The sequence below is a fragment of the Ammodytes marinus genome (genome assembly GCF_949987685.1).
Source record: "Ammodytes marinus genome assembly, chromosome: 16".
Classification (NCBI taxonomy): Eukaryota; Metazoa; Chordata; class Actinopteri; order Uranoscopiformes; family Ammodytidae; genus Ammodytes; species Ammodytes marinus.
The window spans coordinates 15252733-15276056 of record NC_137220.1 but is presented as its reverse complement, the minus strand read 5'-3'; the positions used below and the strand labels follow the sequence as shown (position 1 = coordinate 15276056).

Genomic DNA, 23324 nt, shown 5'->3' with positions numbered 1-23324 from the left:
CACCTGATGTGCCAGCTACATGAAATCTTCTACCTAATTTATTTTAGGCGGAACAAATGTCCCTTTGCGTGTTCACACGGAGCTGTGAGCGGCCGTACCAAGTCGGCGGAAGTTGTGTGCCTTGCTTTCGGAGGTCAAGTGGAATCGTTACTGCATCACAGACTCAGGTACTTTTTCATTCTCAATACTGTATTTGCAGAGTACATAGGCCTAGTGTCAATCATTCATAAAAGTGGAGTTGTCGTAGTCATAGCACGAGGCGGTTTTAAGGTGTCACATTGATTAATCTCTTGCAGGAGAAAGTGATCAAACACATAGGACAGCCATGGTGAAGAAAAGGCGACTGATAGCCGAAATGGCTCGGAAGATCCGGGCGTACCGGGAGCTGAAGTCTCGGCCGCGGGAGTCCCAGAAGTTCGCCCTGGACTACGAGACGATGCGGCGGCCGCTTACGGGGAAGATGCTGCCCGTGCTGGCGTGGCAAGACGTCCGCAGGGAGAGCCGCCTCTTCACCCTGCTGGCCGGCATGAGGCTGTTCGGAGTTGGCCGCCTCTTCACCCGCAAGTCGTGGCTGGAGGAGCACACGGAGCCCAGCTACTGGCAGGTCACCAAGGTCAAGGTGGACTACACGGCCGAGGTGAGTGGAGTAGAGTCCAGTCTGGTGTGGCATCATGGGGAAACTTCGGACTCCTGTAACGGCTACATATCATAACTGATATCATTTATTTTCCCATTTCATTGCCAACGACTGCTGCTGTTATTGTTGTGCATATGACGAATAAACTTCTTGATCCTTGTGTTTTTTCAGAACATGGACCATGGCAAAGCATGGGGGGTCCTCACCTACAAAGGTAAGACTGGACCCGGTTTGTTTGATCCATGTGTTTTTACAATTGAAGTCATGTTATTTTAATATAATTAAAAAAATAACATTAAGTCTATTTATTGTCAGTTTAAGAAGCAAATACTATTTGTTATCGTAATCCAGAATTGTATTCATGGTAGTAAGGAAAACCCTTTAAAACAGCAAGAGTCTTTATTACATTTACAGAAAATATAATTTATATATTGAATAAATTAAATCTGAAAAAATATTAGTGCTATTATTTGCATTTTCACTTTTTATTACCAAATTGTATTTTCTATTATGTTTTCTGTTTGTATTCACGTTCATCAGTATTGTTATTTGACCTCTGAGGTACAAAGTAGATACTACTTCAGATTTGTTCATGAATGCTGTCTGTAGCGTGAAAAAGGAGGGATTGAAAGATATCACTGTACAAAGAATAACGCGCCGATTATAGGAAAAAAAAGGTATATCTATTTCTCTACACAAATCTATGTAATGACTTTTTGTTGCGTTTTTGTGCCCGGCAGGAAAACAGGAGAGCGACGTGAAGGAGGTGGACAAGGTGATGTACCACGACTGGCGCCTGGTTCCCAAACACATGGAGCAGCAGTTCAAGGACTTTGAGCCTCTGCCTGAGCCGCCTGTGAGGTCCGTCTCCTACCCGCCACTGGTGCGCGCCATGCTGCTGGCCCAGCACAAGAAGGCAACGGGCAGCGTCATGACAAAGGAGCCCGCTTTGCCTCTAAAGAGGGACGTCCTACTCAACAAAGACTATTTCCGCAGGCAGGAACAACAGGAGCAGACAGAGGGGACAGCGGTGTGACACTGGTGGTCATTCACTAATCTGACATTTTGCACCAAAACTGTGTCGACAGAAGTCATAACTTTTTCAGTCCAACAGCACTGGAAGACCTCACCTCAATGTCCTGCTAAATACTGGACTCAAATCAGTTCTCTGCTTTTTCCATCTGAAGCAGAATTCTCTGTTTAATATGTATCTGTGTGTGTTAAAGTAAATATTAAATATATTTGTGATGTAATTTAGCTGCTATTAGTGTTTTTTTGATGCTCTTTTGTTATTGCAGGCGAATTACCTTTTTAAAGGGATAGTTCAGTATTTTTTAAGTGGGGGTTGTATGGCGGATTTATGCAAAGTTAGTGTATTACCTTATGGAGATGGCAGTCAGCACAGTCATTTCAAGGACTGCAGGGGAGACGTCGCTGTAGCAGCAGTCAGCATTGCACTGTTGCAGAGGGGGCCAGTCGAAAGTCGGTTTTTCGCCACGTATATAAATGCTTACCTAAAAGATAAATATCTGTTTAATTGTACGCTCAATTTAAGATTTTCTCATTGCTGCACCGGCAGATGCTGTTTACTTTTGCACTTTATTCAAGCTTAGTTCGGCCATGTATTACTTTGCCCACTCAGTGGTGCTGTGTAGCATATCGGTCCATAAATCAGCATTGACTGTAATACTTATACCACAATCAAGGTTTTTTCTTTTTATAAATGAAAGGTTAATTTGAATACTTACTAAACACTCAACTCAGGATTCAAGAGGTTTATTTGTCATATGCACAACAATTACAGCAGCAGTCATTGGCAATTCAATTATTAGGCCTCAGGCTCCTTTCAACAATGCAAAAAACCAACAAGCATACAAATTGATTAATACAATCATTAATAATCAGCAATTAAACAAATGAATGAATAATGACAAGCTTACAAGATTAAGAGGTGAACACATGAGAGCAAACTGCTAAAAAACAAACTAAATTTATTAATTTTTTATTTTTTTTCACATATTCATCCGCGCCCCCCCTGCCATAGGGCGCGCCCCACAGTTTGAAAACCACTGATCTACTCCAAACTCTGGTTAACATTAAAAACGTTTTATATTGGTATTATATACAAAGTATTACGACTCCCCTGTAATAAAAACACACATGAACCAGGCCTGTTTACTAATTAAATGTATAGCTGCTTTCCATACTGCAACATGCGTGCGTTTTGTGCGTGCGTGATGACGTACACTTAGAAGGCTTATTCTCAGCTTCCTCCAGTGTGCTCCGTCCGCCGGTGTTACAATGATCGGCCTCTTTCTGTCTGTATTCGCATATCTCTTCCACTCAGGTTGGTATTCTGTGGGTTCTCACTTTACGTGTCACTCGCTGCCGTTTCAATTCGTATTTCCGCCCCGGATAAATAAGCTGCTGAAAGTTTCCTCTGTGTGTGTTAGCAGGAGAAGCTTTCCTCGGCTAGCAACAAGGAGAGCGCAGTCCACAGGTGAAATAGTCGTTGTGTGGTGACGCCAAAACTAACTTCTGTAGAGCTGTTGTAACCAATGAAGCTAGACTATTAATACCCAGAATGTCAGTTTTCATTAACAGATTATAGTGAAGTACAGCATGGCGGTTTTATAGCTGCTGCTCTGTATAAGGGGGAAAAAAGTTGATGATTCATTAAACTAAAAATAGCTCATGTATTGGTGCTGCTGCCAGGATTGACGTGGAGCCCGTGAACGCCGCTATGGGCCCCAGAAAAAGGTCACAGCGAGATGTGCGTGATCTAGGACATTTGGTGGTTAAACAGGCTCGGATTGGACAATCTGGTGAGGACAAAACTAACTAACCGCGCTCGAGGCTGTAATTTGAGAGGTTTGTTGCAGAGGGTGCAGTATTAAGTGCAGGATTAAGGCGGGTTCCCCTATAATTTATATAACTTCAACAGGATGAGGGTGACTAACCCTGTAGAGCATGTAGTGTGTGCAATGTGCAGTGGCCACTGCTGCATGGGAAGTTCTGTATGTGATGGCCTATGTGGTGATGACACTTGTATGCATGTTGTGAGAGTTAACACAGCTGTCACTCATGTCTGAGTTGTCCTTGATCATGCAGGGCTACATTGGGTGAGTTTTGTGTACTCCGTGCATCCCAGTTGCTTGCAGAGGTGGATGCAAGCTGCTCAAGGGTGTGTGTGTGTGTGTGTGTGTGTGTGTGTGTGTGTGTGTGTGTGTGTGTGTGTGTGTGTGTGTGTGTGTGTGTGTGTGTGTGTGTGTGTGTGTGTGTGTGTGTGTGTGTGTGTGTGTGTGTGTGTGTGTGTGTGTGTGTGTGTGTGTGTGTGTGTGTGTGTGTGTGTGTGTGTGTGTGTGTGCTATTAAAAAAAAACATTTCTTGTTCTCTGTGGTTCTAGGCTGGACCGGTGTGAACGAGCGCACCTTCCTCGCTGTGAAACCTGATGGCGTGCATCGGAGACTGGTGGGGGAGATCGTGCGTCGATTTGAGAGGAAGGGGTTCAAACTGGTCGGCCTCAAACTTGTTCAGGTATATGGGCCCTTTTTTATTCCCCCATTGTGACTGTTATATTCATGAATTATATTTTCTATTATTTGAATTAAAGGTCACATATTATGCTAAATGCACTTTTTAAATGTGTTCTAACATATCCATGGGTCCACGGTGTGCCTAGAGACTGCCAAAATATTTTAAAAAATTACAATCTCTCCTGTTCTCACTCTCCCCCTTTCTGAAACCCCCACCCCTCCCCCCAATATACTCCAGTCAGAATTTTCCCCTTTTCTGACCTCACACACTGGAAAGCCAGAAGCTTCCACTGTGCAGCCCACACCCCTATTTCTTATTGGTCCACGACCCTGACAGACAGAGGGCGAGGCGTATCTGGCTTCGTTTCCGGACAGGGGGCGGGGGCAGCTCAAAGATTGTATATTTACAAGGGGAGCTGCAGCTCTTTTTAAAAAATAGGCCATTGTGAGATTAGCTGAACATCAGCATAGTACAATAAATTATCTGAAAGTTTTTTTCAGCAAACAATTAAAGAAAAACGTATTAGGGACCACTAAGACCATATAATATGGTGTATAATAGTACCGAAAAGTGTATAATATGGGAGCTTTAAATGACTGTGTGTCTTAATTGTGTGCAAGGCCTCTGAAGATCTTCTCCGGGAACACTACTGGAGCCTGAGAAGTAAGCCTTTCTACGGGAGACTGGTCAGCTACATGAGCTCTGGACCAATCGTAGCAATGGTGAGAATTATCCCACAAACTTTTCCCCGCATACACATTGGACAAGCGTTAAAGGAATATTTCTGTGTTTTGGAAGTGGGATCATATGAGGTACTAATGCATAGTTTAGTGTGTAACCTTATGGATATGGACGCAAGCACAGTAATTTAAAAAAGTTGGAGGGAGACGTCACTGTAGCAGTAGTCCGCATTGTACTGTTGCAGAGGGGGCTAGCCGACAGCAACACCCCTCCTAAACTCCTTAAAATGACTGCACTGACTGCCATCTCCTGACGGTAGCAGACTGACTATGCTGAAGTACCTCATACAACCACACTTCAAAAATACGGAACTATCCCTTTGACACTATCTTGTGATATTGCTCTACGAGCGGTTGTCACATACATATCTGTGTTCTTTTCATTCAGGTGTGGGAGGGTCAAGATGTGGTAAAGACGGCACGCAAGATGCTGGGAGAGACCAACCCCCTGGAGTCGCTGCCCGGAACCATTCGAGGAGATTACGGCGTAGAAGTGAGCAGGTAGGAGATAACATAACTCTATGGTTTCAGCTCTCCTCCTGTGAAGGAAACGGTGAGGGAGAACAGCAAACATTTGATTACCCGTAGATCCTAATAACATTAAGTGCGACGTGACAGTGAGTGTGACAGTGAGCCAGCATGAGCAATAGCAGAGCCCTGAATCAAGAGCAGCTAAATTAAATTGAGCCGTTGAATAGTTTAATTTACACCTGTTCTGTTTTGAACTGTGACTTGTCAGAATAGCTGTGGGAAAAGAAAGCTGTGATTACTTATATTTGATTTGCAAGAATAATTCATAAAAGAAAATCTACTTTTCTAGCTTATAACCAGGGTTCAACAGTCAACTGAGTTAAAGAAACACAACAGGACTTTATTTTTTGGGGGTTTAAATATAGTGATGACATATCACCTGATCCACGTGGGACAAGCAATTTCGGCTTCTGTTCGTATCTAAAGAATTGCAATCACTGGGCTTAAAAAAAAAGAACCTTAACTGGTCCAAAATGATTAAGTATATTTAGAAAACCAAAAAATGGACCAGCTCCCTGAACTTTTTGAAATGTATTTCAGGAACGTGATCCATGGCAGCGACGCAGTGGAGAGCGCCCAGAGGGAAATCTCTCTGTGGTTTGGTCAGGACGAACTCCACTGCTGGGAGGACGCCAGCAGCCACTGGATATACAACTAACTGGACACAAGTGCTGCTCTGTCTATACCGTCCAGTAGGTTAACCTGCATTTCTTTGTAATTTTGTTTTTACATACAGTAAGTGTCATTACAAGACGGATTCCATCATACCAAAGATGAATGCTGTTTGGGCTTTAGTAGCTCCTAGTCAAGAGGGAGAATAGGTTTTATCTCCGGCTGCTTCTTCTTTTATTAAATAAAATGTATTTTTTATCAAAGATGTATGAGGTACAACGTGCACAAAACAAGCAATAACGTGATGATCAGGAATCCGGCAGTGTTTGCTTCTGTTACAGTTTTTTCTTTGTTATTTTTTTGTTTAGTTCAGGACACTAGCTCATGTTTACACACTTTTTAAGCAATACGCTTTGAATGTGGAGCAAAACAAGTTTTAAGATTTGAAACGTGCATCAGGGAATGACAAGTAAAATAGCTGCATACAAGTCCACTGTAAGCAATCATTTCAGTTCAAAACACAGGGAACTTTCTGTAGAAGTAAACAGGTGATGTGCCGCGAAAAATGAATCACCAAATAACACCGCATCACAATATGAATTGAAATTCTGTAAGGGTTTAAAACAGATTGTTGCGTCCTTTGAGACTACTTGAATGTGTATGGTCAAAGCTTTCGAGATGTAAAAAGCTCTGATTTTGCACAGTTTACAAACTTAAGAGAAACAACCTTTTGCAAATATTTCATTTTTACGATGTCACATTCAAGCTTTTCTAAAACCCCATTATGCTGTATGAAAAGTATTATAATCATCCAAAATCAATAAATGTCATCATGAAGTGCTATTGAAAAATCAGTCCATCGTTGTGTTTCTGTGTTTGCTTTTGTAAAATAAGACGTCCACACAACAGCAACATGTTTTTTCAGCACACAAATAAGTTTAATATTTAATCCACACAGAGAGAGAATCGATGCATGAATTTCCATACTGAACAAAGAGGATGGGCTTCAGTGTGTCTGGAGATTTACAATAATCCCTGTACACATTAATGACAACACGTCACTGTCTTCCGACTGCTTTACACCAAACCATTTCCCAACCACTTTTACCGGTTAAATAACCTCGTTCACGCAACTCCAGCACGACTCTTCTGACCTATTCTTAAATAATTCGACAGCCGCAACGGATACCCAGCCATCTGGGGTCGCACACCAAGTCATTGTCTCCCCATATGGGTTTTTAATTTTCTTCAGGGTAGAAAATAAACACATTTCAAATACGGTAGATTGCATGATTGGATGCAAACATTTTTAGATAACAGCCGAAATAAAATAAAAGCCTAGGCGTCTGCGCTGTCATAAATGTAACTTTTCATTCTTTACATGTCGTCGTACCTTCGCTTGTCTTTAAGAATTTTTACAAACCCCGACTCGTTTACCATACACTACAATCTTAGAGCCAAAATGAGACTCCTCACTGGAATTGTGTTCACTCCCAGACACCTTGAAAGACTGTGTTGATCCATCAACATCTGACATTTAAAATCCATAACTCCATTTAAACAGGGACCTTAACATGGCGTGAACGGTTAGAAAAAAATTAGACTGATTTCTAAAGTCAGTGCCTGTACCTTTTTTTTTTTTGGTACAATTATTGATGCGTGGTGGGGCTCTAGGCTTTTTAGGTGGAGTTTTTCACAGATAAACCAAGTGGAGGGAGGAGGAGAAGAAGAAGTAACTTTGGGGCAGATGCGGGGACAATTGAGGTAAATATAGGGAGATACAGTGAATGAATATAAGATCGATACAGTGGTAGGGAGGTAGTTTATGAGGCTGGGTTACAAGGCTCATGAAGAAAGAGAGTTAACAATGTCCTGGGTGGGACAAAACAGCATGGCAGGCAGATTACTAGATCAGATAGGAGGTACTTACAAGGCATTAGAGGTTACAAGGTGACGGGGCATGGTGGGGAGGGTTAGGGTATAATAGTTACAGGGACACGGCTTTGTTTTAGAGCCTGTTGGGGGGGGGGGGATTTACAAGGTTTGGGGTTGCTTGGAAGCTTTTTTGGAGGGAGGGGGGAGATTTATTTAAGGAACTGAACTGGGTGAGGGGTTGTTGAAGCAGAATCCAGGTGTCACTCTGGTATGTAAGACACCTGCCAGACGATGATGTGGCTGCGCTCGGCTTTGCTCAAAGCAGGTTTCATCTGTGAAGCCACGGGGACAGGGATGGCAACAGCGCTCTCTCCTTCCTCTGTCTCGTCGTCCTCTCCGTCTCCTGGTGATTCAAAATAATAGTACATGAATTAATAAATGAATGCTGGAAAAATATTCAATCACAATTAACTCGGCCCATACTGTACATGTTTAAAGCCTCTGGAAGCCTGGTCTAAAATAGTAAAAATCAATATATGATGAAATCTGAAAATAAATCTTCATACTTTTTCTTACTGTCTAGACCATTTGACAGAACTGTGTGGGCGTGGCTGTGTCAAACGGTCTCCATGGCAAGAGTCATTGTTTTTATAGAATGTTCGGGCAGGGGACTGCCGTGATTGGTTCAAAATACTTATTGTGTAATAAGAACCAGAGTATAGCCTACCTCATCTATCGAAACCGAATTTCTGTAAATGAATACATATGCCTTACTCTTTTCAGATGCTTACTATCATGCTACTAGTTAAATTACATGCAATTTTGGTTTACATGGGCTTTAAATGTTTGTTTGATTCACATAGTTAGACGGTATACGAGTGTGTGTTTCTGGCATTAGGTTTGCGGACAGGTGTGTGACCGCGCTCACCTATGCGGAAGTCGATGTAGCCCTCTCCTCCACTCAGCACCAACACATTTTGAACACTCTGGGCCTCCGTCTCTTGGGGCGCTGATGATCCCTGCCCCTCGGATGGACTGTCCAGCACGCTGCCGTTTAGAGTCGCCAGGACATTTCCTGTCACGTGCGGACGCACGCACACACACACAAAACAAAAATTAGGTATGTGTTAACAGAATTTAGTTTGCTTTATGATTGTATAATATTTTAATGCACAATACATGCTTTCTGCCTATTGAACTTTGTCTCAGTAAACCTGACAACTCCAAGGGGTTTTTGCTACACTTTAGGACAAAGTTGTTGTTTGGCCTTGGAGGGGAGGCTGCCTGGTGGGATTTTGGCCCATACAGAGGTATGACGCATTCATGTGCACAGTAGTTTCACTCCCCATATTCTGTTATCAGACATTGTATGAAGGATAACACCAGCTGAGATGAATTTCTGGGAATATCTACCTAATTAAAAACATTTCTGCTTTCGCCAGCAAAACGGGCTGGACACACAAACCGAGTGTATACGCCTACACATTTCACTACATATAATCTCTGTACACTGTTCATTCGATGTATTCAACCATGTATCAAGCCAGGTACATTGTTGATTCCCTTGTATGCTGTTTGCAAGTAAATTCACCTGCTTCCAAGAAGGCCTGACTCAGTTTCAATTATTCAAACACTTGGGTAGTTTGATGAAATAATTCTAGTAACAGTATGGGATCAGTGTATTTAGTTATTTAGGGGCCTGAGGCATGGGGCCCGCCACATCCCTTGTTTGCCTCCTTTTTCAACCTATTAAAAGACCTCTGTGTAGCTTATTTTCTTCAAATTCAAGTTTCTTTATTGGCATGAAAGTTCCAAAAACTATGTAGCCAAATGAACAAAAAACTTTTTACCCAATTGACAGTACTCACTAATGTCTTTATTATGAAAAAAATACATTAAGATTTAATTCTAATTCCTAAATTCACATTCAACTACTGCAAAAGATTTTTAGAAAGTTATAATTAACGAGCAACAAAATAGAAAAAAGCAATAATAAACATATGTTTATGATGCATTTTATGTGGCCTTTAGGTAGCTTGGGACCCAAGGCAATTGCCTACCTTTGGACTGATGTTAAGTCAGCCTGGTGCCAGTCTACACGGCACTCTTTTAGGACATTTGTCTTTGTATATGGGTTAAGACGGATGTTACTGTGTAAATTAAACTAATAAGAGAGCACATCTGCTTGGTGCTTACCTGGCACGGAGACAAAGAACTTGACGGCATCGCGGTGTCCATGGAAACAGAGCTGGGCCTGTGCCATGGAGCAGTAGGGGATGAAGCTGCCGGAGCTCCTCTCAGAGGTGTCGTCACCGTAAACATGGATCACTCCACTCGCCGACGTAGGAGACACCTTATTGGCTAAGGAGTGAGGAAGCAAGTAATAAGAATAACTAACCAACCCTGAAGGAATGTTTACCGGCAAATCATTTGTGCTAGCATGACTGAGGCAATATATATATATACAGTATATATACAGTGTATATTAGGGGTGGGAATCTCTTGGCACCTCGCGATTCGATGCGATTCCGAGGTCAACGATTCGATTCAAAATCGATTCTCAATGCATCTCGATGCAATTTCTTTTTACGTACTATGTGTGATTTTCAAGAATATATTTATATACACATCTGAGTTTGCTACTCAGAGTTTGCTAATCACTTCCTACTTTTGTGATGATCATTAAAGACAATCAACAGATGAATTACCTTCTATAATATTGTATTAGGGAAAAAGCTTTTCTTGTCACAAATATGACTTTCTATGACCAGTGCAATAATCAATGCAGCTTTCAACACAATATGGAAGTATGTAAAAACTAAACCGATTCAGTTTAATTTTCTCTTGTGAATCATGTTTCTATAGGATTTCTATTCTATTATTTTCTATGTCATTTCAACACATTGTGCAAAAAGTATGGCTTGGAATTCAGCTCTCATACAAAAACGTAAACAGACACAAAGCCAGTGCAGGTCATATGGGTTTGCTGCTCCCAGCCCTTTTGTTGCCACTTTTAACAACTCGCACTTGTGTGGTGTGCATGCACAGTGGCGCAGGAAATACTAATATTAAATACTAGTAAGTAGTTTTTTTTTAAATAAATCGATTATTAACTTTTATGAATCGATTCGGAATCGTTCGAGAGAGAATCGCGATTAATCGGAAAATCGATTATTTTTCCCACCCCTTGTGTATATACTGTATACTGTATATGTACATAAATGTATATATAAAATACATAAAATGAAAATTCACATATTACCACAGATCAACTTAAAATGAGAAATGTTTTTATCTGGCATGCAATGGATCTAGTACACACAATTTTAAGTAATTAAAGATGAAGTCAGCGATTCTGGAGAATCCTTGTTGTCAAAATGAGTGAATATCTCCTCAAGATCGGACTATGCTGTGTATTAGCACAGGCATCTTCCCATTTCCCAGCACACCTACAGTACGGACAGGTAGCGGATCCTGAGGAGAATATTCACCTTTAAGGCCATAAATCACCATGATGGACACAGCATGCAAAGCAACCAATGAGTAAAAAGCACTGCTCGGATCGACAGCAAGTAAAAACCACACACACAATATACCTTTGGCGACCTCACAGATAAAAGCCAAACGACTAATCAATATACAGTATGCCTCTTAACTAATCTTTGAGAAGCAGGTAGCTTTAGCCTGCTGACATTAGAACGTTTCTGGGGGACGTCACATGAATATTTGATGGGGGCAAAAGAAAAATGGTGGACCACAACAGCAGGGTTAGGGAGGGAGCGCTCCCACTTACCCCTCACACCAAGGAGCTGTCCTCGGTGAAGGACCACCGCTACAGGGGGAGGAAGAGGAGGAGAGGAAAAGAGAGGGAGGGAGGGAGGAGAGCAAAGGACAGCAACAGTTATGACCAAGGTTGTCTGTGAAAGAGTTGAAACCGCTGACTGAAGAGGCAGGCAGGGAAACAGAAGGTTAAGGGTTGAAGAAAAAGATAGGGAAGTTCAAGAAGAACACAGATAAACAACACAGCAGCGTGTGAGGCTGTTTGGGATTTTGCTCCGATAACTCCTCATTGGTCAGCCCAGGCTAAGGTATTTCTTATGAAGCTGTTGTTAAGTTTCCTGCAGTGTATGGACAGGTCATTTTCAGCTAAATTTAAAAAAAAGTCAAAAACATGACCAACAAAGTTATCCGGGAATTACATTTCTTTTTTAAGACCTGAAAAAAAGGAAGATTTTGAAGAAAGTTAAAGAACTGCATATCATTGCTGACTGCTGCCCAACATAACTTCAAACTCATGAAACTTACTCTCTGTCAGCGGAATGGAGATGATCACTCCGTTTCCGGTTCCTACCCAGAGACGATTTCCACCGATCAGAAGTGCCGTGATTCGCACAAAAGAGAAGCCCAGCTTGCCAGTACCTGTGAATGTAAGAATGTAAATGTAATCAATTATAGTAAAAAAAGTGCCTGCCAAAGTATTATGTGAACTGCCCATTTATATGTTTAAATTAGTTTTACTTTTGAGGTCAGATAGACCAAAGGTTATTGGTAAAATAGTTGCCTTCTTGAAAAATGTCGCCATTGTTTTGTTATTATTGTATGTGTGTTCTCCATACCATGATATTATGGTCACAAGCCGTCAATAAATCAATGAAAAAATGAATTTCAGTCAGTAGAGAAAAGGCTTTATCTTCAACCTTTGGCCAGAAGATACCAAATAAAAGGTTGCCAAATTGCGAGGACACTTCCCCTTTTAATTTGGAGGGAGGATATCTCGTGGACTGACTAAGGGCATCGATGAGAATGAGATTCTCCTTTCAACAAGCCAAACAACACAAGCTCTCACCCAGCATCTTGCTGACGTAGGGCTCAATGTCCACGTCCTGGAGGTGTTGGTGTGTGTGTGCGTGGTACAGACGCAGGGTGGAGTCCAGTCGGATGGACACCCACACGCCGTCGCCTATCCACGCCAGCTGCCGCACCTGACTCTCCCTGCGAGGGTGGGCATCGAAGGACTTCTACAAGGAGGGTAAAATCATGACCTCATCATTGTGGTTTTAGTCAAACAGGTCAGTGGAAATAATGACAAACTCTTGATTGTCGAGGCACTTTTTTTTTTCAACTGGACATTATTGAGATGACGAGATGGTGGATTTAGAACTCACCTCTATCTGCATGCTCTTTGGCTGGATGACGTGGATCTTGTTCTTGTAGCCACACCAGACCTTATCATGGACCACGGCCATGCAGCGGATGGAGTGATGAGGCCGGCCCAGGTCCATCAGGTGGTAGTTGGACAAATCCCACGGGCCATCTGTCGACAAGCACACACACACAATGCAGAGTTATAACGCATTAATATCAGCTTATTACAGCCCCTAATTGTTTAAACATAACTGAAGACTGAAAGTATGAATTAAAGGTAAAGCCAGCGATTCTGGAGAACGCTTGTTGTCAAAATCAGTAAATATCTCCTCACAATCCGCTACCTGTACTACCTGTGTGCGCTGAAAAAAAAACATTCAGTATTAATACACAGCCTAGGCTCTGTAAACAGGCATGTTGCTAGCTACGGTGGCCTTTGTTTACATACCAGTTTACAGAGCCTAGGCTGTGTATTAACACCAGATCTTTTACCGCACACACAGTACGGACAGGTCACAGACCGTGAGGAGATATTCACAGATTTTGACAAGAAGCATTATCCATAATCACTGACTCCACCTTTAACTGCCCATTACAAACAGGTACATTTGTGTAGAACTTGACGCAAAAATCTTTTTTCTCTCTGAAAGACTTGCGGTTTAAAGTGTGTGAAGTCTACTCTGTTAAAACAAACATTTAAAATGCCCAAAATACCCTCTGCTCTGTGGAATATGGCGAGGGTCCCGTCGGCGAGGGCAACCAACACACGACCTTTCACGTGTCTGCAATTAGGTAAGAACAGAGACTGTTGGAGAAGCAGAAATTATTGGGTTTGGGAAAAAGAACTTGTGATACTTGAGTGTTTTAACTGTCACCACCACTTACACCAGACTGAGCACGGAGTCTTTGAGTTTGATGGAGTGGAGGCACTTCTTCCAGTTTCCAACCGCCGAGTGGACGTAGAGCCTTGAGGGAGAACAGAGGTCAAGATACTCCAGAGCAAAACCAGACTGCACATAGAGTTCAAAAGAAGCAGGTTGTTGTGATATATCAATATATTGCTATGTGTGTGGATCTTGGATGGATAATACAAGCACCATTTGGGAAGTCTTCCTATCCATTTAGCTACTGTTCTTTTCTTGCAAAGTAACTATTTTAAGTGGCTTAATGAAAAATGTCAGTTTTTGTGGATTCTTGCGGCACCTTTTGGCAAAAGAGGTAGTTGTTTTTCAAGCGTGTGCCGGCGGCGTTTTGGAATGGAGTGAAGGAGAGACCACAGGATGCATCGCAATGAGGTAAGGTATTTATATGTGAGATTATAATGGTAATATGACAATGGTACTGTTCATAAACATAGGATGTTCAGGGTGTCTAAGTTCCTATGAGACCTCCGGTTTGCTGTTATGGGTCAATTATGATCATCAGAGGAAAAAATGTGACTGGTTCATAAACATTTAAAAGTACCTCTTGGAGGTTAAACAATAAAAATATAAGCTCCTGTGCTTTTTTAAATACTGTATGGCTTCAGCAAAAGTGGTGAGTGGTTCTGCATAGGGACTTACCAGCCGTTCTGGGCTCCCAGCCACATAGTGGGGGCCACGCTGGTGTAGTTCTTGGACTCTTCACCTCCGTCCTCCGACTCCGAAGGCTGAGACGTTTCCTCTTTGGATTGGCACCTGCGTGGACAGCCAAGACACAAACAGTTGTGTCCATCTTCTCCGCACTGTACTAAAGGTTGTCATAAATGTATTCATTCATTAATTTTATTCAGGCCAGTCCTGGTGATATTCTTAGGTCCGACCTGTCTGCGGCGTCTGCATTGTAAGGTTGGGGATCGGTGAACACGTGTTCTGTGAACGGCCCCGGAGGTCCCAGCTCTGCGTGGCCCGCTGTAGACTCAGAAACCTCTGTGGCCTCCAGGGCTTCCTCTGCAGACTGGGCCGGGTGGATCTTACCATTCATGGGGGGAGCAGTGGGGGCTAAAGCGCAACAAACGGAGAGATAAATAGACAAACTGTTATGGCTTGACTCCTTGTAACAACGCATTATGTATTAAAACTACATTTTCACTTCATTATGTAATATCACTCACATTATGATATAATAATATGCAACATTTTGTAATATTCAGCCTGAATGCAATACATTTTTTAACAAATAAATAGGGAAAGAGGGGCTGACCAGTAACATGAGGTCGCTGGTTTGATCCCCGGCACAGGACAGGAGGGTGTAATTTGTAAAACTACTGGTGGCTGGTATTACATCTGTGCCCACCATCTCTACCATTGTGTCCTTGAGTAAGGCACTTGACCCCAACTGCTACAGGTGTGATTAAACATATGTGAATCTGCTTGTGTTAAGTGACAATAAAGAACTTAACTTTACTATGTCTATGCATTTTGTGATCAATTACAACACCTGTGTCTGTGGCATCAAGTGGAAGATATATCACATTTTGATATTTGATTACATACTATGTTGTTACACGCCTTTTTCTTTGATGGTAAGAAAAATGATGTAGGAAGAACTTTGGATGTGCCCACCTTGTCCTTTGTCCATTATGGGCGTGTCTGTGCGTGAGGAGCAGTTGCTACGGGCAACGCTGCAATTGGTGGCACAGCCGACCAGAGTGATGCCAGCCAACATGCCCTCGGAGCTGCCGGTGTCGTCGCCCCCTAGGCCTGCTCCACCGTCACCTGGATCCAATATGATCTCTCCTGCTGGGTAGTCGCTTTCACTGGCAGCTGGATACAAACACACGCACGCGCACGCACGCACGCACGCACGCACGCGCACGCGCACACACACACACACACACACACACACACACACACACACACACACACACACACACACTGGATTTGTTATATCTGCTGGTGATGAACAATAGCAAAGCTGACATTAATGGCAACATTATGGACATAAATTACACACACACACACACACACGCACACACACACCACAGAGAGACACATACACGTTAACACACACACACGTTAACACACACATACAACCTACTTAAAGCCCCTGTAAACCCAAATAATAGTTGCATGATAGTAAGCCTCTGAAAAGAGTTAGGCGTATTTATCAATAAGAATTATGAAAGTATAAAAACAATGTAATTTAAATTTGATTTATCTCACAGAAACTCAGTTTAGATGAGGCAGGCTATGCTCTTGTTCTTATGACACAGAAAGTATTTTGAACTAATCACGGCAGTGGTCTGCCCGAAAGTTCTATAAAAACAATCACTGTTGGCATGGAGACCACTCCTACACAGTACTGTGAAATAGTAAAAAAAAAGCCGTTCTTTTAACCAATATTTATAAACATTTATTTTCAATCAGATTGTCGTACAAGTAATTAAGACACCCAACTTTGAACTCAAATATGGATTTTTTAAATATTTTGAACCAGGTTTCCAGAGGCTTTAATACCCCCGCAAAAATACTTGTTTTTCCTTTCCGTCTCACCTGGCACACTGGAGATGCATAGCACGTGGGCGTTGCAGACGTTGAACTGGTCGACCAGTGAGCCCGGCTGGTTGGCGTCGATAATGACCACCTTGCTGGCAGAGTGTGTGCTGGTCAGGATCCACACCCGGCTGCTCATGGTGTCTGTTTCCTGGAGTTCCTTGGACTGGGGGGGGGGGGAGACACCACAGGGTTTAAACAAAATGACAACTAAATGAATAGGGACGGACATGGCTCGAGTGTGTCCTCCATGTTCCCTGAGTAGTTTTAATGAAATATGGTCCATGGACACTTATTAACCATTTAGTCTAAGTGAAAAAATGGGGGCTTTCAAACCTACCTCTGGACTGAACAATTCAGCGCTGCGGGAAATTAATCTGTTTACATTTTTCTTCGTTCATACATTCAAACTCTAGAAGGCTATACCACCGAATAGAAGTCGGACACACGGCCATCTACAAACCAATCAATGTCCAGTCGGCCTATGGGGGTACGCAGCCATCCATACAGTGGATAAAAAAAAATATTCCGTTCGGACCTTGGTGCAGATTTTTAGGTGTGGAAACACCTATTAGTGTTCCACTTGTTTGATTCACCTCTAGTTAAGCTTTCAAAATTAGCAGTCCGGGATGTATGTTATGAACTGATAAACGTCCTAAAAGTCTACCTTCCTCTTCTCTGGGGAGCTGTTCTTCTTGTCAGCTCCGTTCTCCTCAGCGTGCAGGGGGTCACCGCTGCCTAGCGCTGCTTTGGCCGGTAGCAGCTCCTGGCTGCTGGCCCTCCACCCTGTCAGGTCCACCCCAGCTGCACACCACAACTAAGAGCGCGCACACACACACACACACACACACACACACACCATCAAAAAGTGTCAACTAGAACAATTTTGAGTGACTTACACGACTGCCAAAATGCCCAAAACAATGTTAATAACAAATACATTATTATTTTTTAAATAAAAAGGAATAGAGGTCACCCCCAAGCAGCCCAGTGTCCTTTGATCGAGCAATAGTGTGCCTATGACATTTAATATTAATGACTACATATGCATCAAAGAAAACACAAAATTAAGTTGTTATTTATTAAGAGTTTAAAGCTCAGAAACGGGTATGAGGGTGAGGTTTGTTCTTAATGGTTTGCTCCAAACGGCCATCAGATTCAAATGATGTTAAATCCTGATCATAGGAAGACCTCAGTGAAATATTTAATATGTTTAAAACCAAAGACACAGACATTTCACATGAAATGAACAAAACATTTTTCTAACTTTGGAAGAAAGCATGGCCTGTGTATGATCATTTGTGTGTGATGTGTTCTTCCCACAAACCGTTTCAAAGCTTGTCAAAAACATCAAAAAACTATTTTATTAAAGATTTGAGTAATTATCATCTCAATATCTACTGCTTCTCACTGAGTGGAAAATCAAGAATCTGTGAATATACAAGCCAGCCTGACACACGATGTCTCCTACTGCAATGAAAGGGTCCATTGTCAGTGTGTGCGCCAATGCTGCAAGACTAGATGTGAGGTCACACATCATGCTTGTGGTAAAATGTGTTCAATTAAATTTTTACATGAGAAGACATATATTTTCCCTCAGCAAAATGTAAAAAAAACAGCCTTTTTATTGTCAAACTCTACAACAAGTAAAAGACAATTTTTTCAGTATGTGGTCCCCTGAACTCCTCACCTTTCTGTTGGGATCTTTCTCCACCAGAGGACGACAGTACACCGGGACTGGCACGTTCTTCATGCGGTTGTCTTCCTTCTCGTTAGTGGGCTAAAGTGACAGGTGGTAAGAGATCAGGAGTCAAGCCATGTAGTAAGTTATTGCCTGATTTATTTATAACTTCTCAATTGTTACTGGGTCGATAATAAAAAACAAGAACATTCAGCGTATATTTGTGTATATACCATACACAAATATACCATGTACAGTATATAGATACATTCACAAGGCCTTAAAGGAAAATCACTTTCTCCTTGCCGTTTTCTTCCCAGGATGCCTCTGGACCATCTATGCCTCTCTATCATATCAGATTTATATCTGCTGATGTCTGCAGCAGTACATATTGGTGCAAAATTGCGGTTTTAGAGAGAATCCACTCTTATATTGTGGCACCGTAATATGATTTATTATTATACATTTTTATTTATTTTTGCTATTAAACTCGCATTGTAGCTTTGCTGGAAATATCTTGATGTGATGTGATGTTGCCACAAAATATAAGCAAACACACACAAGAAGGGGAGGGTTTAAATGGATGGGAAAGCCACAAAGGCGCATACTGACTCTCTGTCGGTCTCACTTGCCTGTTGTCTCTTCAGCGGGCTGTCCTGAGCGCTCTCCGTCGGTCCACCATTCTGTGGGAGAACAGAGTTAGAGCCACTTTCCTACCAACTCACTCTGCCCTCTCCCCCATTTGCCTTTTTCCTGCTGCACTAGGTCTGTCGGCCAGTTAGCAGAAATCTACTTTGATGCTATGAAAGCATGTTCATGCTTGAAATCAAAGAGGGAATGACTAAGAAATCTATACTATTCTTGAGTGTTTAAAGGTCAGGTCAATGATTCTGGAGAACGCTTGTTGACAAAATCACTTTTTTGTCAAACTCAGTGAATATCACAGATTTAAACAAAAAGTGATTTTGTCAACACACGTTTGCTAGAATGACTAAATCCACCTTCATTTAAAGGATAAGGTTTGTTATCATCATTGTCAATAGTTGTGTGTGGAGGCCCAGAGGAACATGTGGTGCTGGTTATTTGTTTGTGGTTGTGTGTGTGTGTGTGTGTGTGTGTGTGTGTGTGTGTGTGTGTGTGTGTGTGTGTGTGCGCCAACCTGTTTGAAGCGAGACGGCACACTCCAGCCACAGGCCTGCATGATGCCGTCGTCGCGGCGCATGTGCTCGCGGACCTGTCGGTACTGTTCGCGCCGCTGCTCCCGGCGCGCCAACAGTGCCGAGTCGCTAAGGAGAGATGCAACACCGTTACTGGCCAGTCTGCAAGCAACGGGAGGGAGAGAGGAGAAGATAGGGGGAAGAAAGAGAGAGAGAGAGAGAAACGAGGCGAAGCGTTAGCAGCCTGGCCAGCCAGCAGCGAAAGATGGAGAGAAGAGTTAAAGAGGAAAGCAAGAAAATGAAGCAATAGCACTTTCTAAGTTAAACTACAAGCTTTTCCCCACCCAGCTCAAGCCAAGCAATGTGTTTTATCACACTATAAAAAAATCAACATTCTTTATCACCTAAAACTGAACAGATCAATGTGCAAAAAAACAGGTCTTAAGGTGGTAACCCTTTAGATGGGATTATATTCTTAAGACTTCTTTTAATGGTGCAATGTGTTACATATTCTGGTGTCATCTAGTGTTGAATGTTCTAGATTGCAATGCTCCGTGCCTACCCCTCCTGTTTGGAGAATTCAGAGAAGCTACGGTGGCCTTTAGGGACAAGAAGCTAGTTACTAAAGATGGCATCATCCACCACTGCCTCAAGTTTTTCTACAATTTCAAGTGATAAGGTGAAAATATATTTAGTTATCTATTCTATAGTTCTTCTTCGCCCTCCACGTGCATTTCGGGCGGACACCCACTATACTGTATATAAAAACCATACTAAAAACGCGCAAGGCCGAACTAAGTATGTCCGTTCTGTGATACTGTAGAAACATGACGGCACGCCCCGCTATTATGTAGATATAAAAAGCTCATTCTGAGGTAATACTTTTTTCAAGCGAGTATTCACTAATTAAAACATACCTATGAATATCATTATTCAATTTCTACCAAGTCTGTTCTGAAAAACTCCAATTCCCTTTTTACACACTGAACCTTTAATCACACTTGAAAAAAAGATTTGTCAGAATGAGATAAAAAAAGAAAGGCATTGACCAGCCACCAATCCCAAAAGCTGAATACTTGAGAACCTGCTGGAAATGTTCTACTTCCAAAAGCCCGCCACACAGGCTAACCAAGCAACCAGACAACTCAGACCAAAAACAGTGGGAGGCAAACAAGGACACATAGGTTTAGTGTTTTTAGTGCAGGTATCAAGCCGGTGGCTGCTCACTCTTCTGGGAAGAACTCCAGTGTTCGGTTGGAGGTGGAGATCTGACACATGGTGTGGCTGCGTCGCTGGGAGAAGCCGGCCGGAGAGGGAGACTTGTAGTGGATGTTGACGCTGCAGTACGGACGCTTGACTGGAGGAGGGCTGGCCGACGAGCTGAAGAGACGCGCAAAGCTGGTGCACACAGGGAGAGAAAGAGAATGAGGAGGTTTTACTTTTGGGGAGGTTTTTTCTTTTACAAACATAAAAAAACACAACAGACAAGACAAACACATACGCATGCACGCACGCACACACGTACACACACACACCCTATGATCCTCATTTCACCGCTCTTTTAAGCTTGGCATTAATGTAGTCCATTTTCTATCTGTTTGCAATACTCTCTTCAGACATAAAGTAGGCCTAGTGTTTTTAAAAGGAAAGAAAAAAGGCAATGTAAATCGTTATTTTAACAGTATTAGATCTCATCCAACATCTTTTTTAATTTTTTTATTCACCAAGAATTATTGTTTGGGGGCACATGGTTAACACAATTGAGTGTTATGCCCGCCATTGTTTTATATTCAACCAAAAGTTGCAAGATGAGGACAAAACAAAACAACATATTCTTCCTCACCCATACCCCAGGTCAAAAGCATTTATATCTTGTCATCAGTAGTTTAAGTATCATCACATTAATATTCTTTTATGAATATTTTTTAAGTGGGTAGCTAAACAAGTTAAGTAAAAAGCAAAAATCTCACAACTGCCAGATGGTGGACTTCTTCTTCTCTGATATTTGAGGACTCTCCCGGGAGGCCCTGAGAGGAGAGAGACGGTGTGATGGTCAGAGCTAACAGCTGGATTTAGACCTTAATATTGACACTCGTTGAGGAACTCCTTTTGGTCTACTAACTAACCTGATCATCTCTGTCCACCTCACAGCCTCCTGCAGCTCCATCAGTCTCTCTTTGTACTGGTTCCTCTCCATCAGCACGCGGGCCATCTCCACCCGCGTGAACCGCCGCCGCTGCGTCATCGTCATGTCGCCGTCCTGCATGGGTGAGGAAAACTGGGCACACCAGAGCATAGAGTCATTTTTTTTCATTGAAATGTGCATTATGTAACAATAGGTGGTTCAGAAAAGTGAAAATGTTCTAAGATATATTCTCAAAAGGAAAGTTAGATCCCTCCAACACAGTTTGAAGATATAAAAGAGTGACTGAAAACCTACTGTTTCACTGTTTTGTTCACAGACATATTCTAGTGAATCTAGTCCTACATTTTGGTTCCAGGTGATTCAAAGAAAAGTGTTAATAATAAGATATTATTATTCAATACTAAAGAATAACAGGTAGAGAAATTATGTTTTACTAGCTAACTGCAGGCTTTGCAAATGTAAACAATTGTCCCTCACCTAAAACTGCATACTGCACCTTTAAACAAGGTCCCAAAACACACACATTTACAGAGAGATAAAAATATAATGTATCATTATTGTTTTTATTATTATAGTTGTGTTTTTTAAAGTGTTTTTCCACATCAACCAAACACCTGTATTTCAATGAAGCAAAGATTAAAGCAGATGAACCTAAGCTTATATTACACAGTTTTGAATTACGTCTTTCTACAGTGTGAAGCTCACATAACGCTTATGATTGAGATTGATTTAATGTGTAGGACGAGTACTGCAGACGTAGACAGAGGCAGTTTTTTTTACTCACGTCATCAACTCCTTCATCCTTGGAGTCCCGAGACGCGAGACCGAGAGCCTCTGCTCTTAACCTGCAGTTCGTAAGGAAAAAACAGCATCACAAAGCCTTTATTACAACGTCACACCTTTGCTTTAAAATTGTATTAATGAAGTGGGTTCAAGTGATGGACAGTGTCCAGTACCATATTCTCTCTGCTTTCCATCTACACCAAATCGAGTGCATAAAAATGTGCCTTTAGATTTATTGTGTGTTGTAAAAAATAATATATTATTGGGACTCTGGAACTTCGTCCGGGAGAGTTTTACAAGTTCCAACTGAGGAAGTTAGGAAAAAAGAGCATCATGACAGTGTGCTTCTTTTTGCTTTTGTTTGAATGGGAGACATGGAGATCTACCTGCCACTCATCCGGGGAAGCTGACTGAATGATCAATACGGGGAAATGAACAGGAATTAGAAGTGAACAAGTTGTTCTCTTTTCAGACCATAAGTGTCCTCTCAGGTTCTCAAGTTAGCACACATCAACAGTGAGCGTTTCTCAACACTATTGTCTTACTCTTCTACTGTGTCTGCTGTTGCCAGGGTTCATTTGGTCACTAAGGTTTGGATTACAGGTCAGCTGTTAAAAATGTCCTTATTGTCTCTTCTAACTGCTGTGCCATTTAATGAACTTGCATTTTGTAAATGTATTTCTCTTTACATTACTAATTTAAAAGGGAGTTTAAAAAAATTTATTTCATTGTAGTTGTTTTCACCTCTTGAGTTCCTCCTCCAGCTCCTTGACTCTGGCGTCCATTTTGTTCTTGGACTGCCTCAGAGCCTCCACTTCCTCCCTCAGTGACTCCTGCTCCCCCGACAGCTCGTCCACTTTGGCAATGAGGTCATTCTTCACAATGTTGAGAGCATTTCTGTCAAGCAAAAGGGAAGCAGAAAGAGCAGGTAGTAGGAAAAGGACATTATTATACACACAATTACAGACAATTTGAAAATCATGTAGGGGAGAACGAGGTAATGTGAG

General features: G+C 42.0%; 3 protein-coding genes across 5 annotated transcripts in view; 2 read left to right on the top strand and 1 right to left on the bottom strand.

Annotated features, from left to right (window-relative positions):
- Window positions 1-107: 107 nt before the first annotated feature.
- Window positions 108-1851, top strand: mrps34 (mitochondrial ribosomal protein S34). Its single transcript, XM_080043560.1, has 4 exons — window positions 108-167; window positions 297-637; window positions 809-851; window positions 1378-1851. Exons 2-4 carry the CDS (start codon window positions 326-328, stop codon window positions 1671-1673), a joined length of 651 nt encoding a protein of 216 aa, XP_079899686.1. The 5' UTR covers window positions 108-167; window positions 297-325; the 3' UTR covers window positions 1674-1851.
- A 1053-nt stretch (window positions 1852-2904) lies between these two features.
- nme3 (NME/NM23 nucleoside diphosphate kinase 3) lies at window positions 2905-8922 on the top strand. Of its 3 annotated transcripts, XM_080044126.1 has the most exons (8): window positions 2918-2984; window positions 3091-3137; window positions 3353-3462; window positions 4044-4174; window positions 4795-4896; window positions 5303-5415; window positions 5986-6137; window positions 8831-8922. In XM_080044126.1, exons 3-7 carry the CDS (start codon window positions 3381-3383, stop codon window positions 6101-6103), a joined length of 546 nt encoding a protein of 181 aa, XP_079900252.1. In that variant the 5' UTR covers window positions 2918-2984; window positions 3091-3137; window positions 3353-3380; the 3' UTR covers window positions 6104-6137; window positions 8831-8922. The 3 variants fall into 3 exon arrangements, with proteins under 3 accessions (XP_079900253.1, XP_079900252.1, XP_079900251.1); XM_080044125.1 differs by lacking the exon at window positions 8831-8922 and having other exon boundaries at window positions 5986-6886; XM_080044127.1 differs by lacking the exons at window positions 3091-3137; window positions 3353-3462; window positions 8831-8922 and having other exon boundaries at window positions 2905-2984; window positions 5986-6886.
- Window positions 6981-23324, bottom strand: part of mapk8ip3 (mitogen-activated protein kinase 8 interacting protein 3) — a 35346-nt gene continuing 19002 nt past the window's right edge. The window contains exons 11-31 of the mRNA XM_080044128.1: window positions 23062-23214; window positions 22319-22379; window positions 21515-21666; window positions 21359-21415; window positions 20616-20786; window positions 19391-19517; window positions 18864-18914; window positions 18241-18330; window positions 17218-17367; window positions 16551-16716; window positions 15621-15821; window positions 14879-15056; window positions 14640-14753; window positions 13963-14043; window positions 13792-13859; window positions 13098-13246; window positions 12779-12950; window positions 12238-12351; window positions 10129-10293; window positions 8861-9007; window positions 6981-8335 (exon numbers count right to left, since the gene is read on the bottom strand). Of these exons, the coding sequence (XP_079900254.1) occupies window positions 8193-8335; window positions 8861-9007; window positions 10129-10293; window positions 12238-12351; window positions 12779-12950; window positions 13098-13246; window positions 13792-13859; window positions 13963-14043; window positions 14640-14753; window positions 14879-15056; window positions 15621-15821; window positions 16551-16716; window positions 17218-17367; window positions 18241-18330; window positions 18864-18914; window positions 19391-19517; window positions 20616-20786; window positions 21359-21415; window positions 21515-21666; window positions 22319-22379; window positions 23062-23214 (2710 nt within the window). The 3' untranslated portion in view covers window positions 6981-8192. The remainder of the gene's footprint in view (window positions 8336-8860; window positions 9008-10128; window positions 10294-12237; window positions 12352-12778; window positions 12951-13097; window positions 13247-13791; window positions 13860-13962; window positions 14044-14639; window positions 14754-14878; window positions 15057-15620; window positions 15822-16550; window positions 16717-17217; window positions 17368-18240; window positions 18331-18863; window positions 18915-19390; window positions 19518-20615; window positions 20787-21358; window positions 21416-21514; window positions 21667-22318; window positions 22380-23061; window positions 23215-23324) is intronic.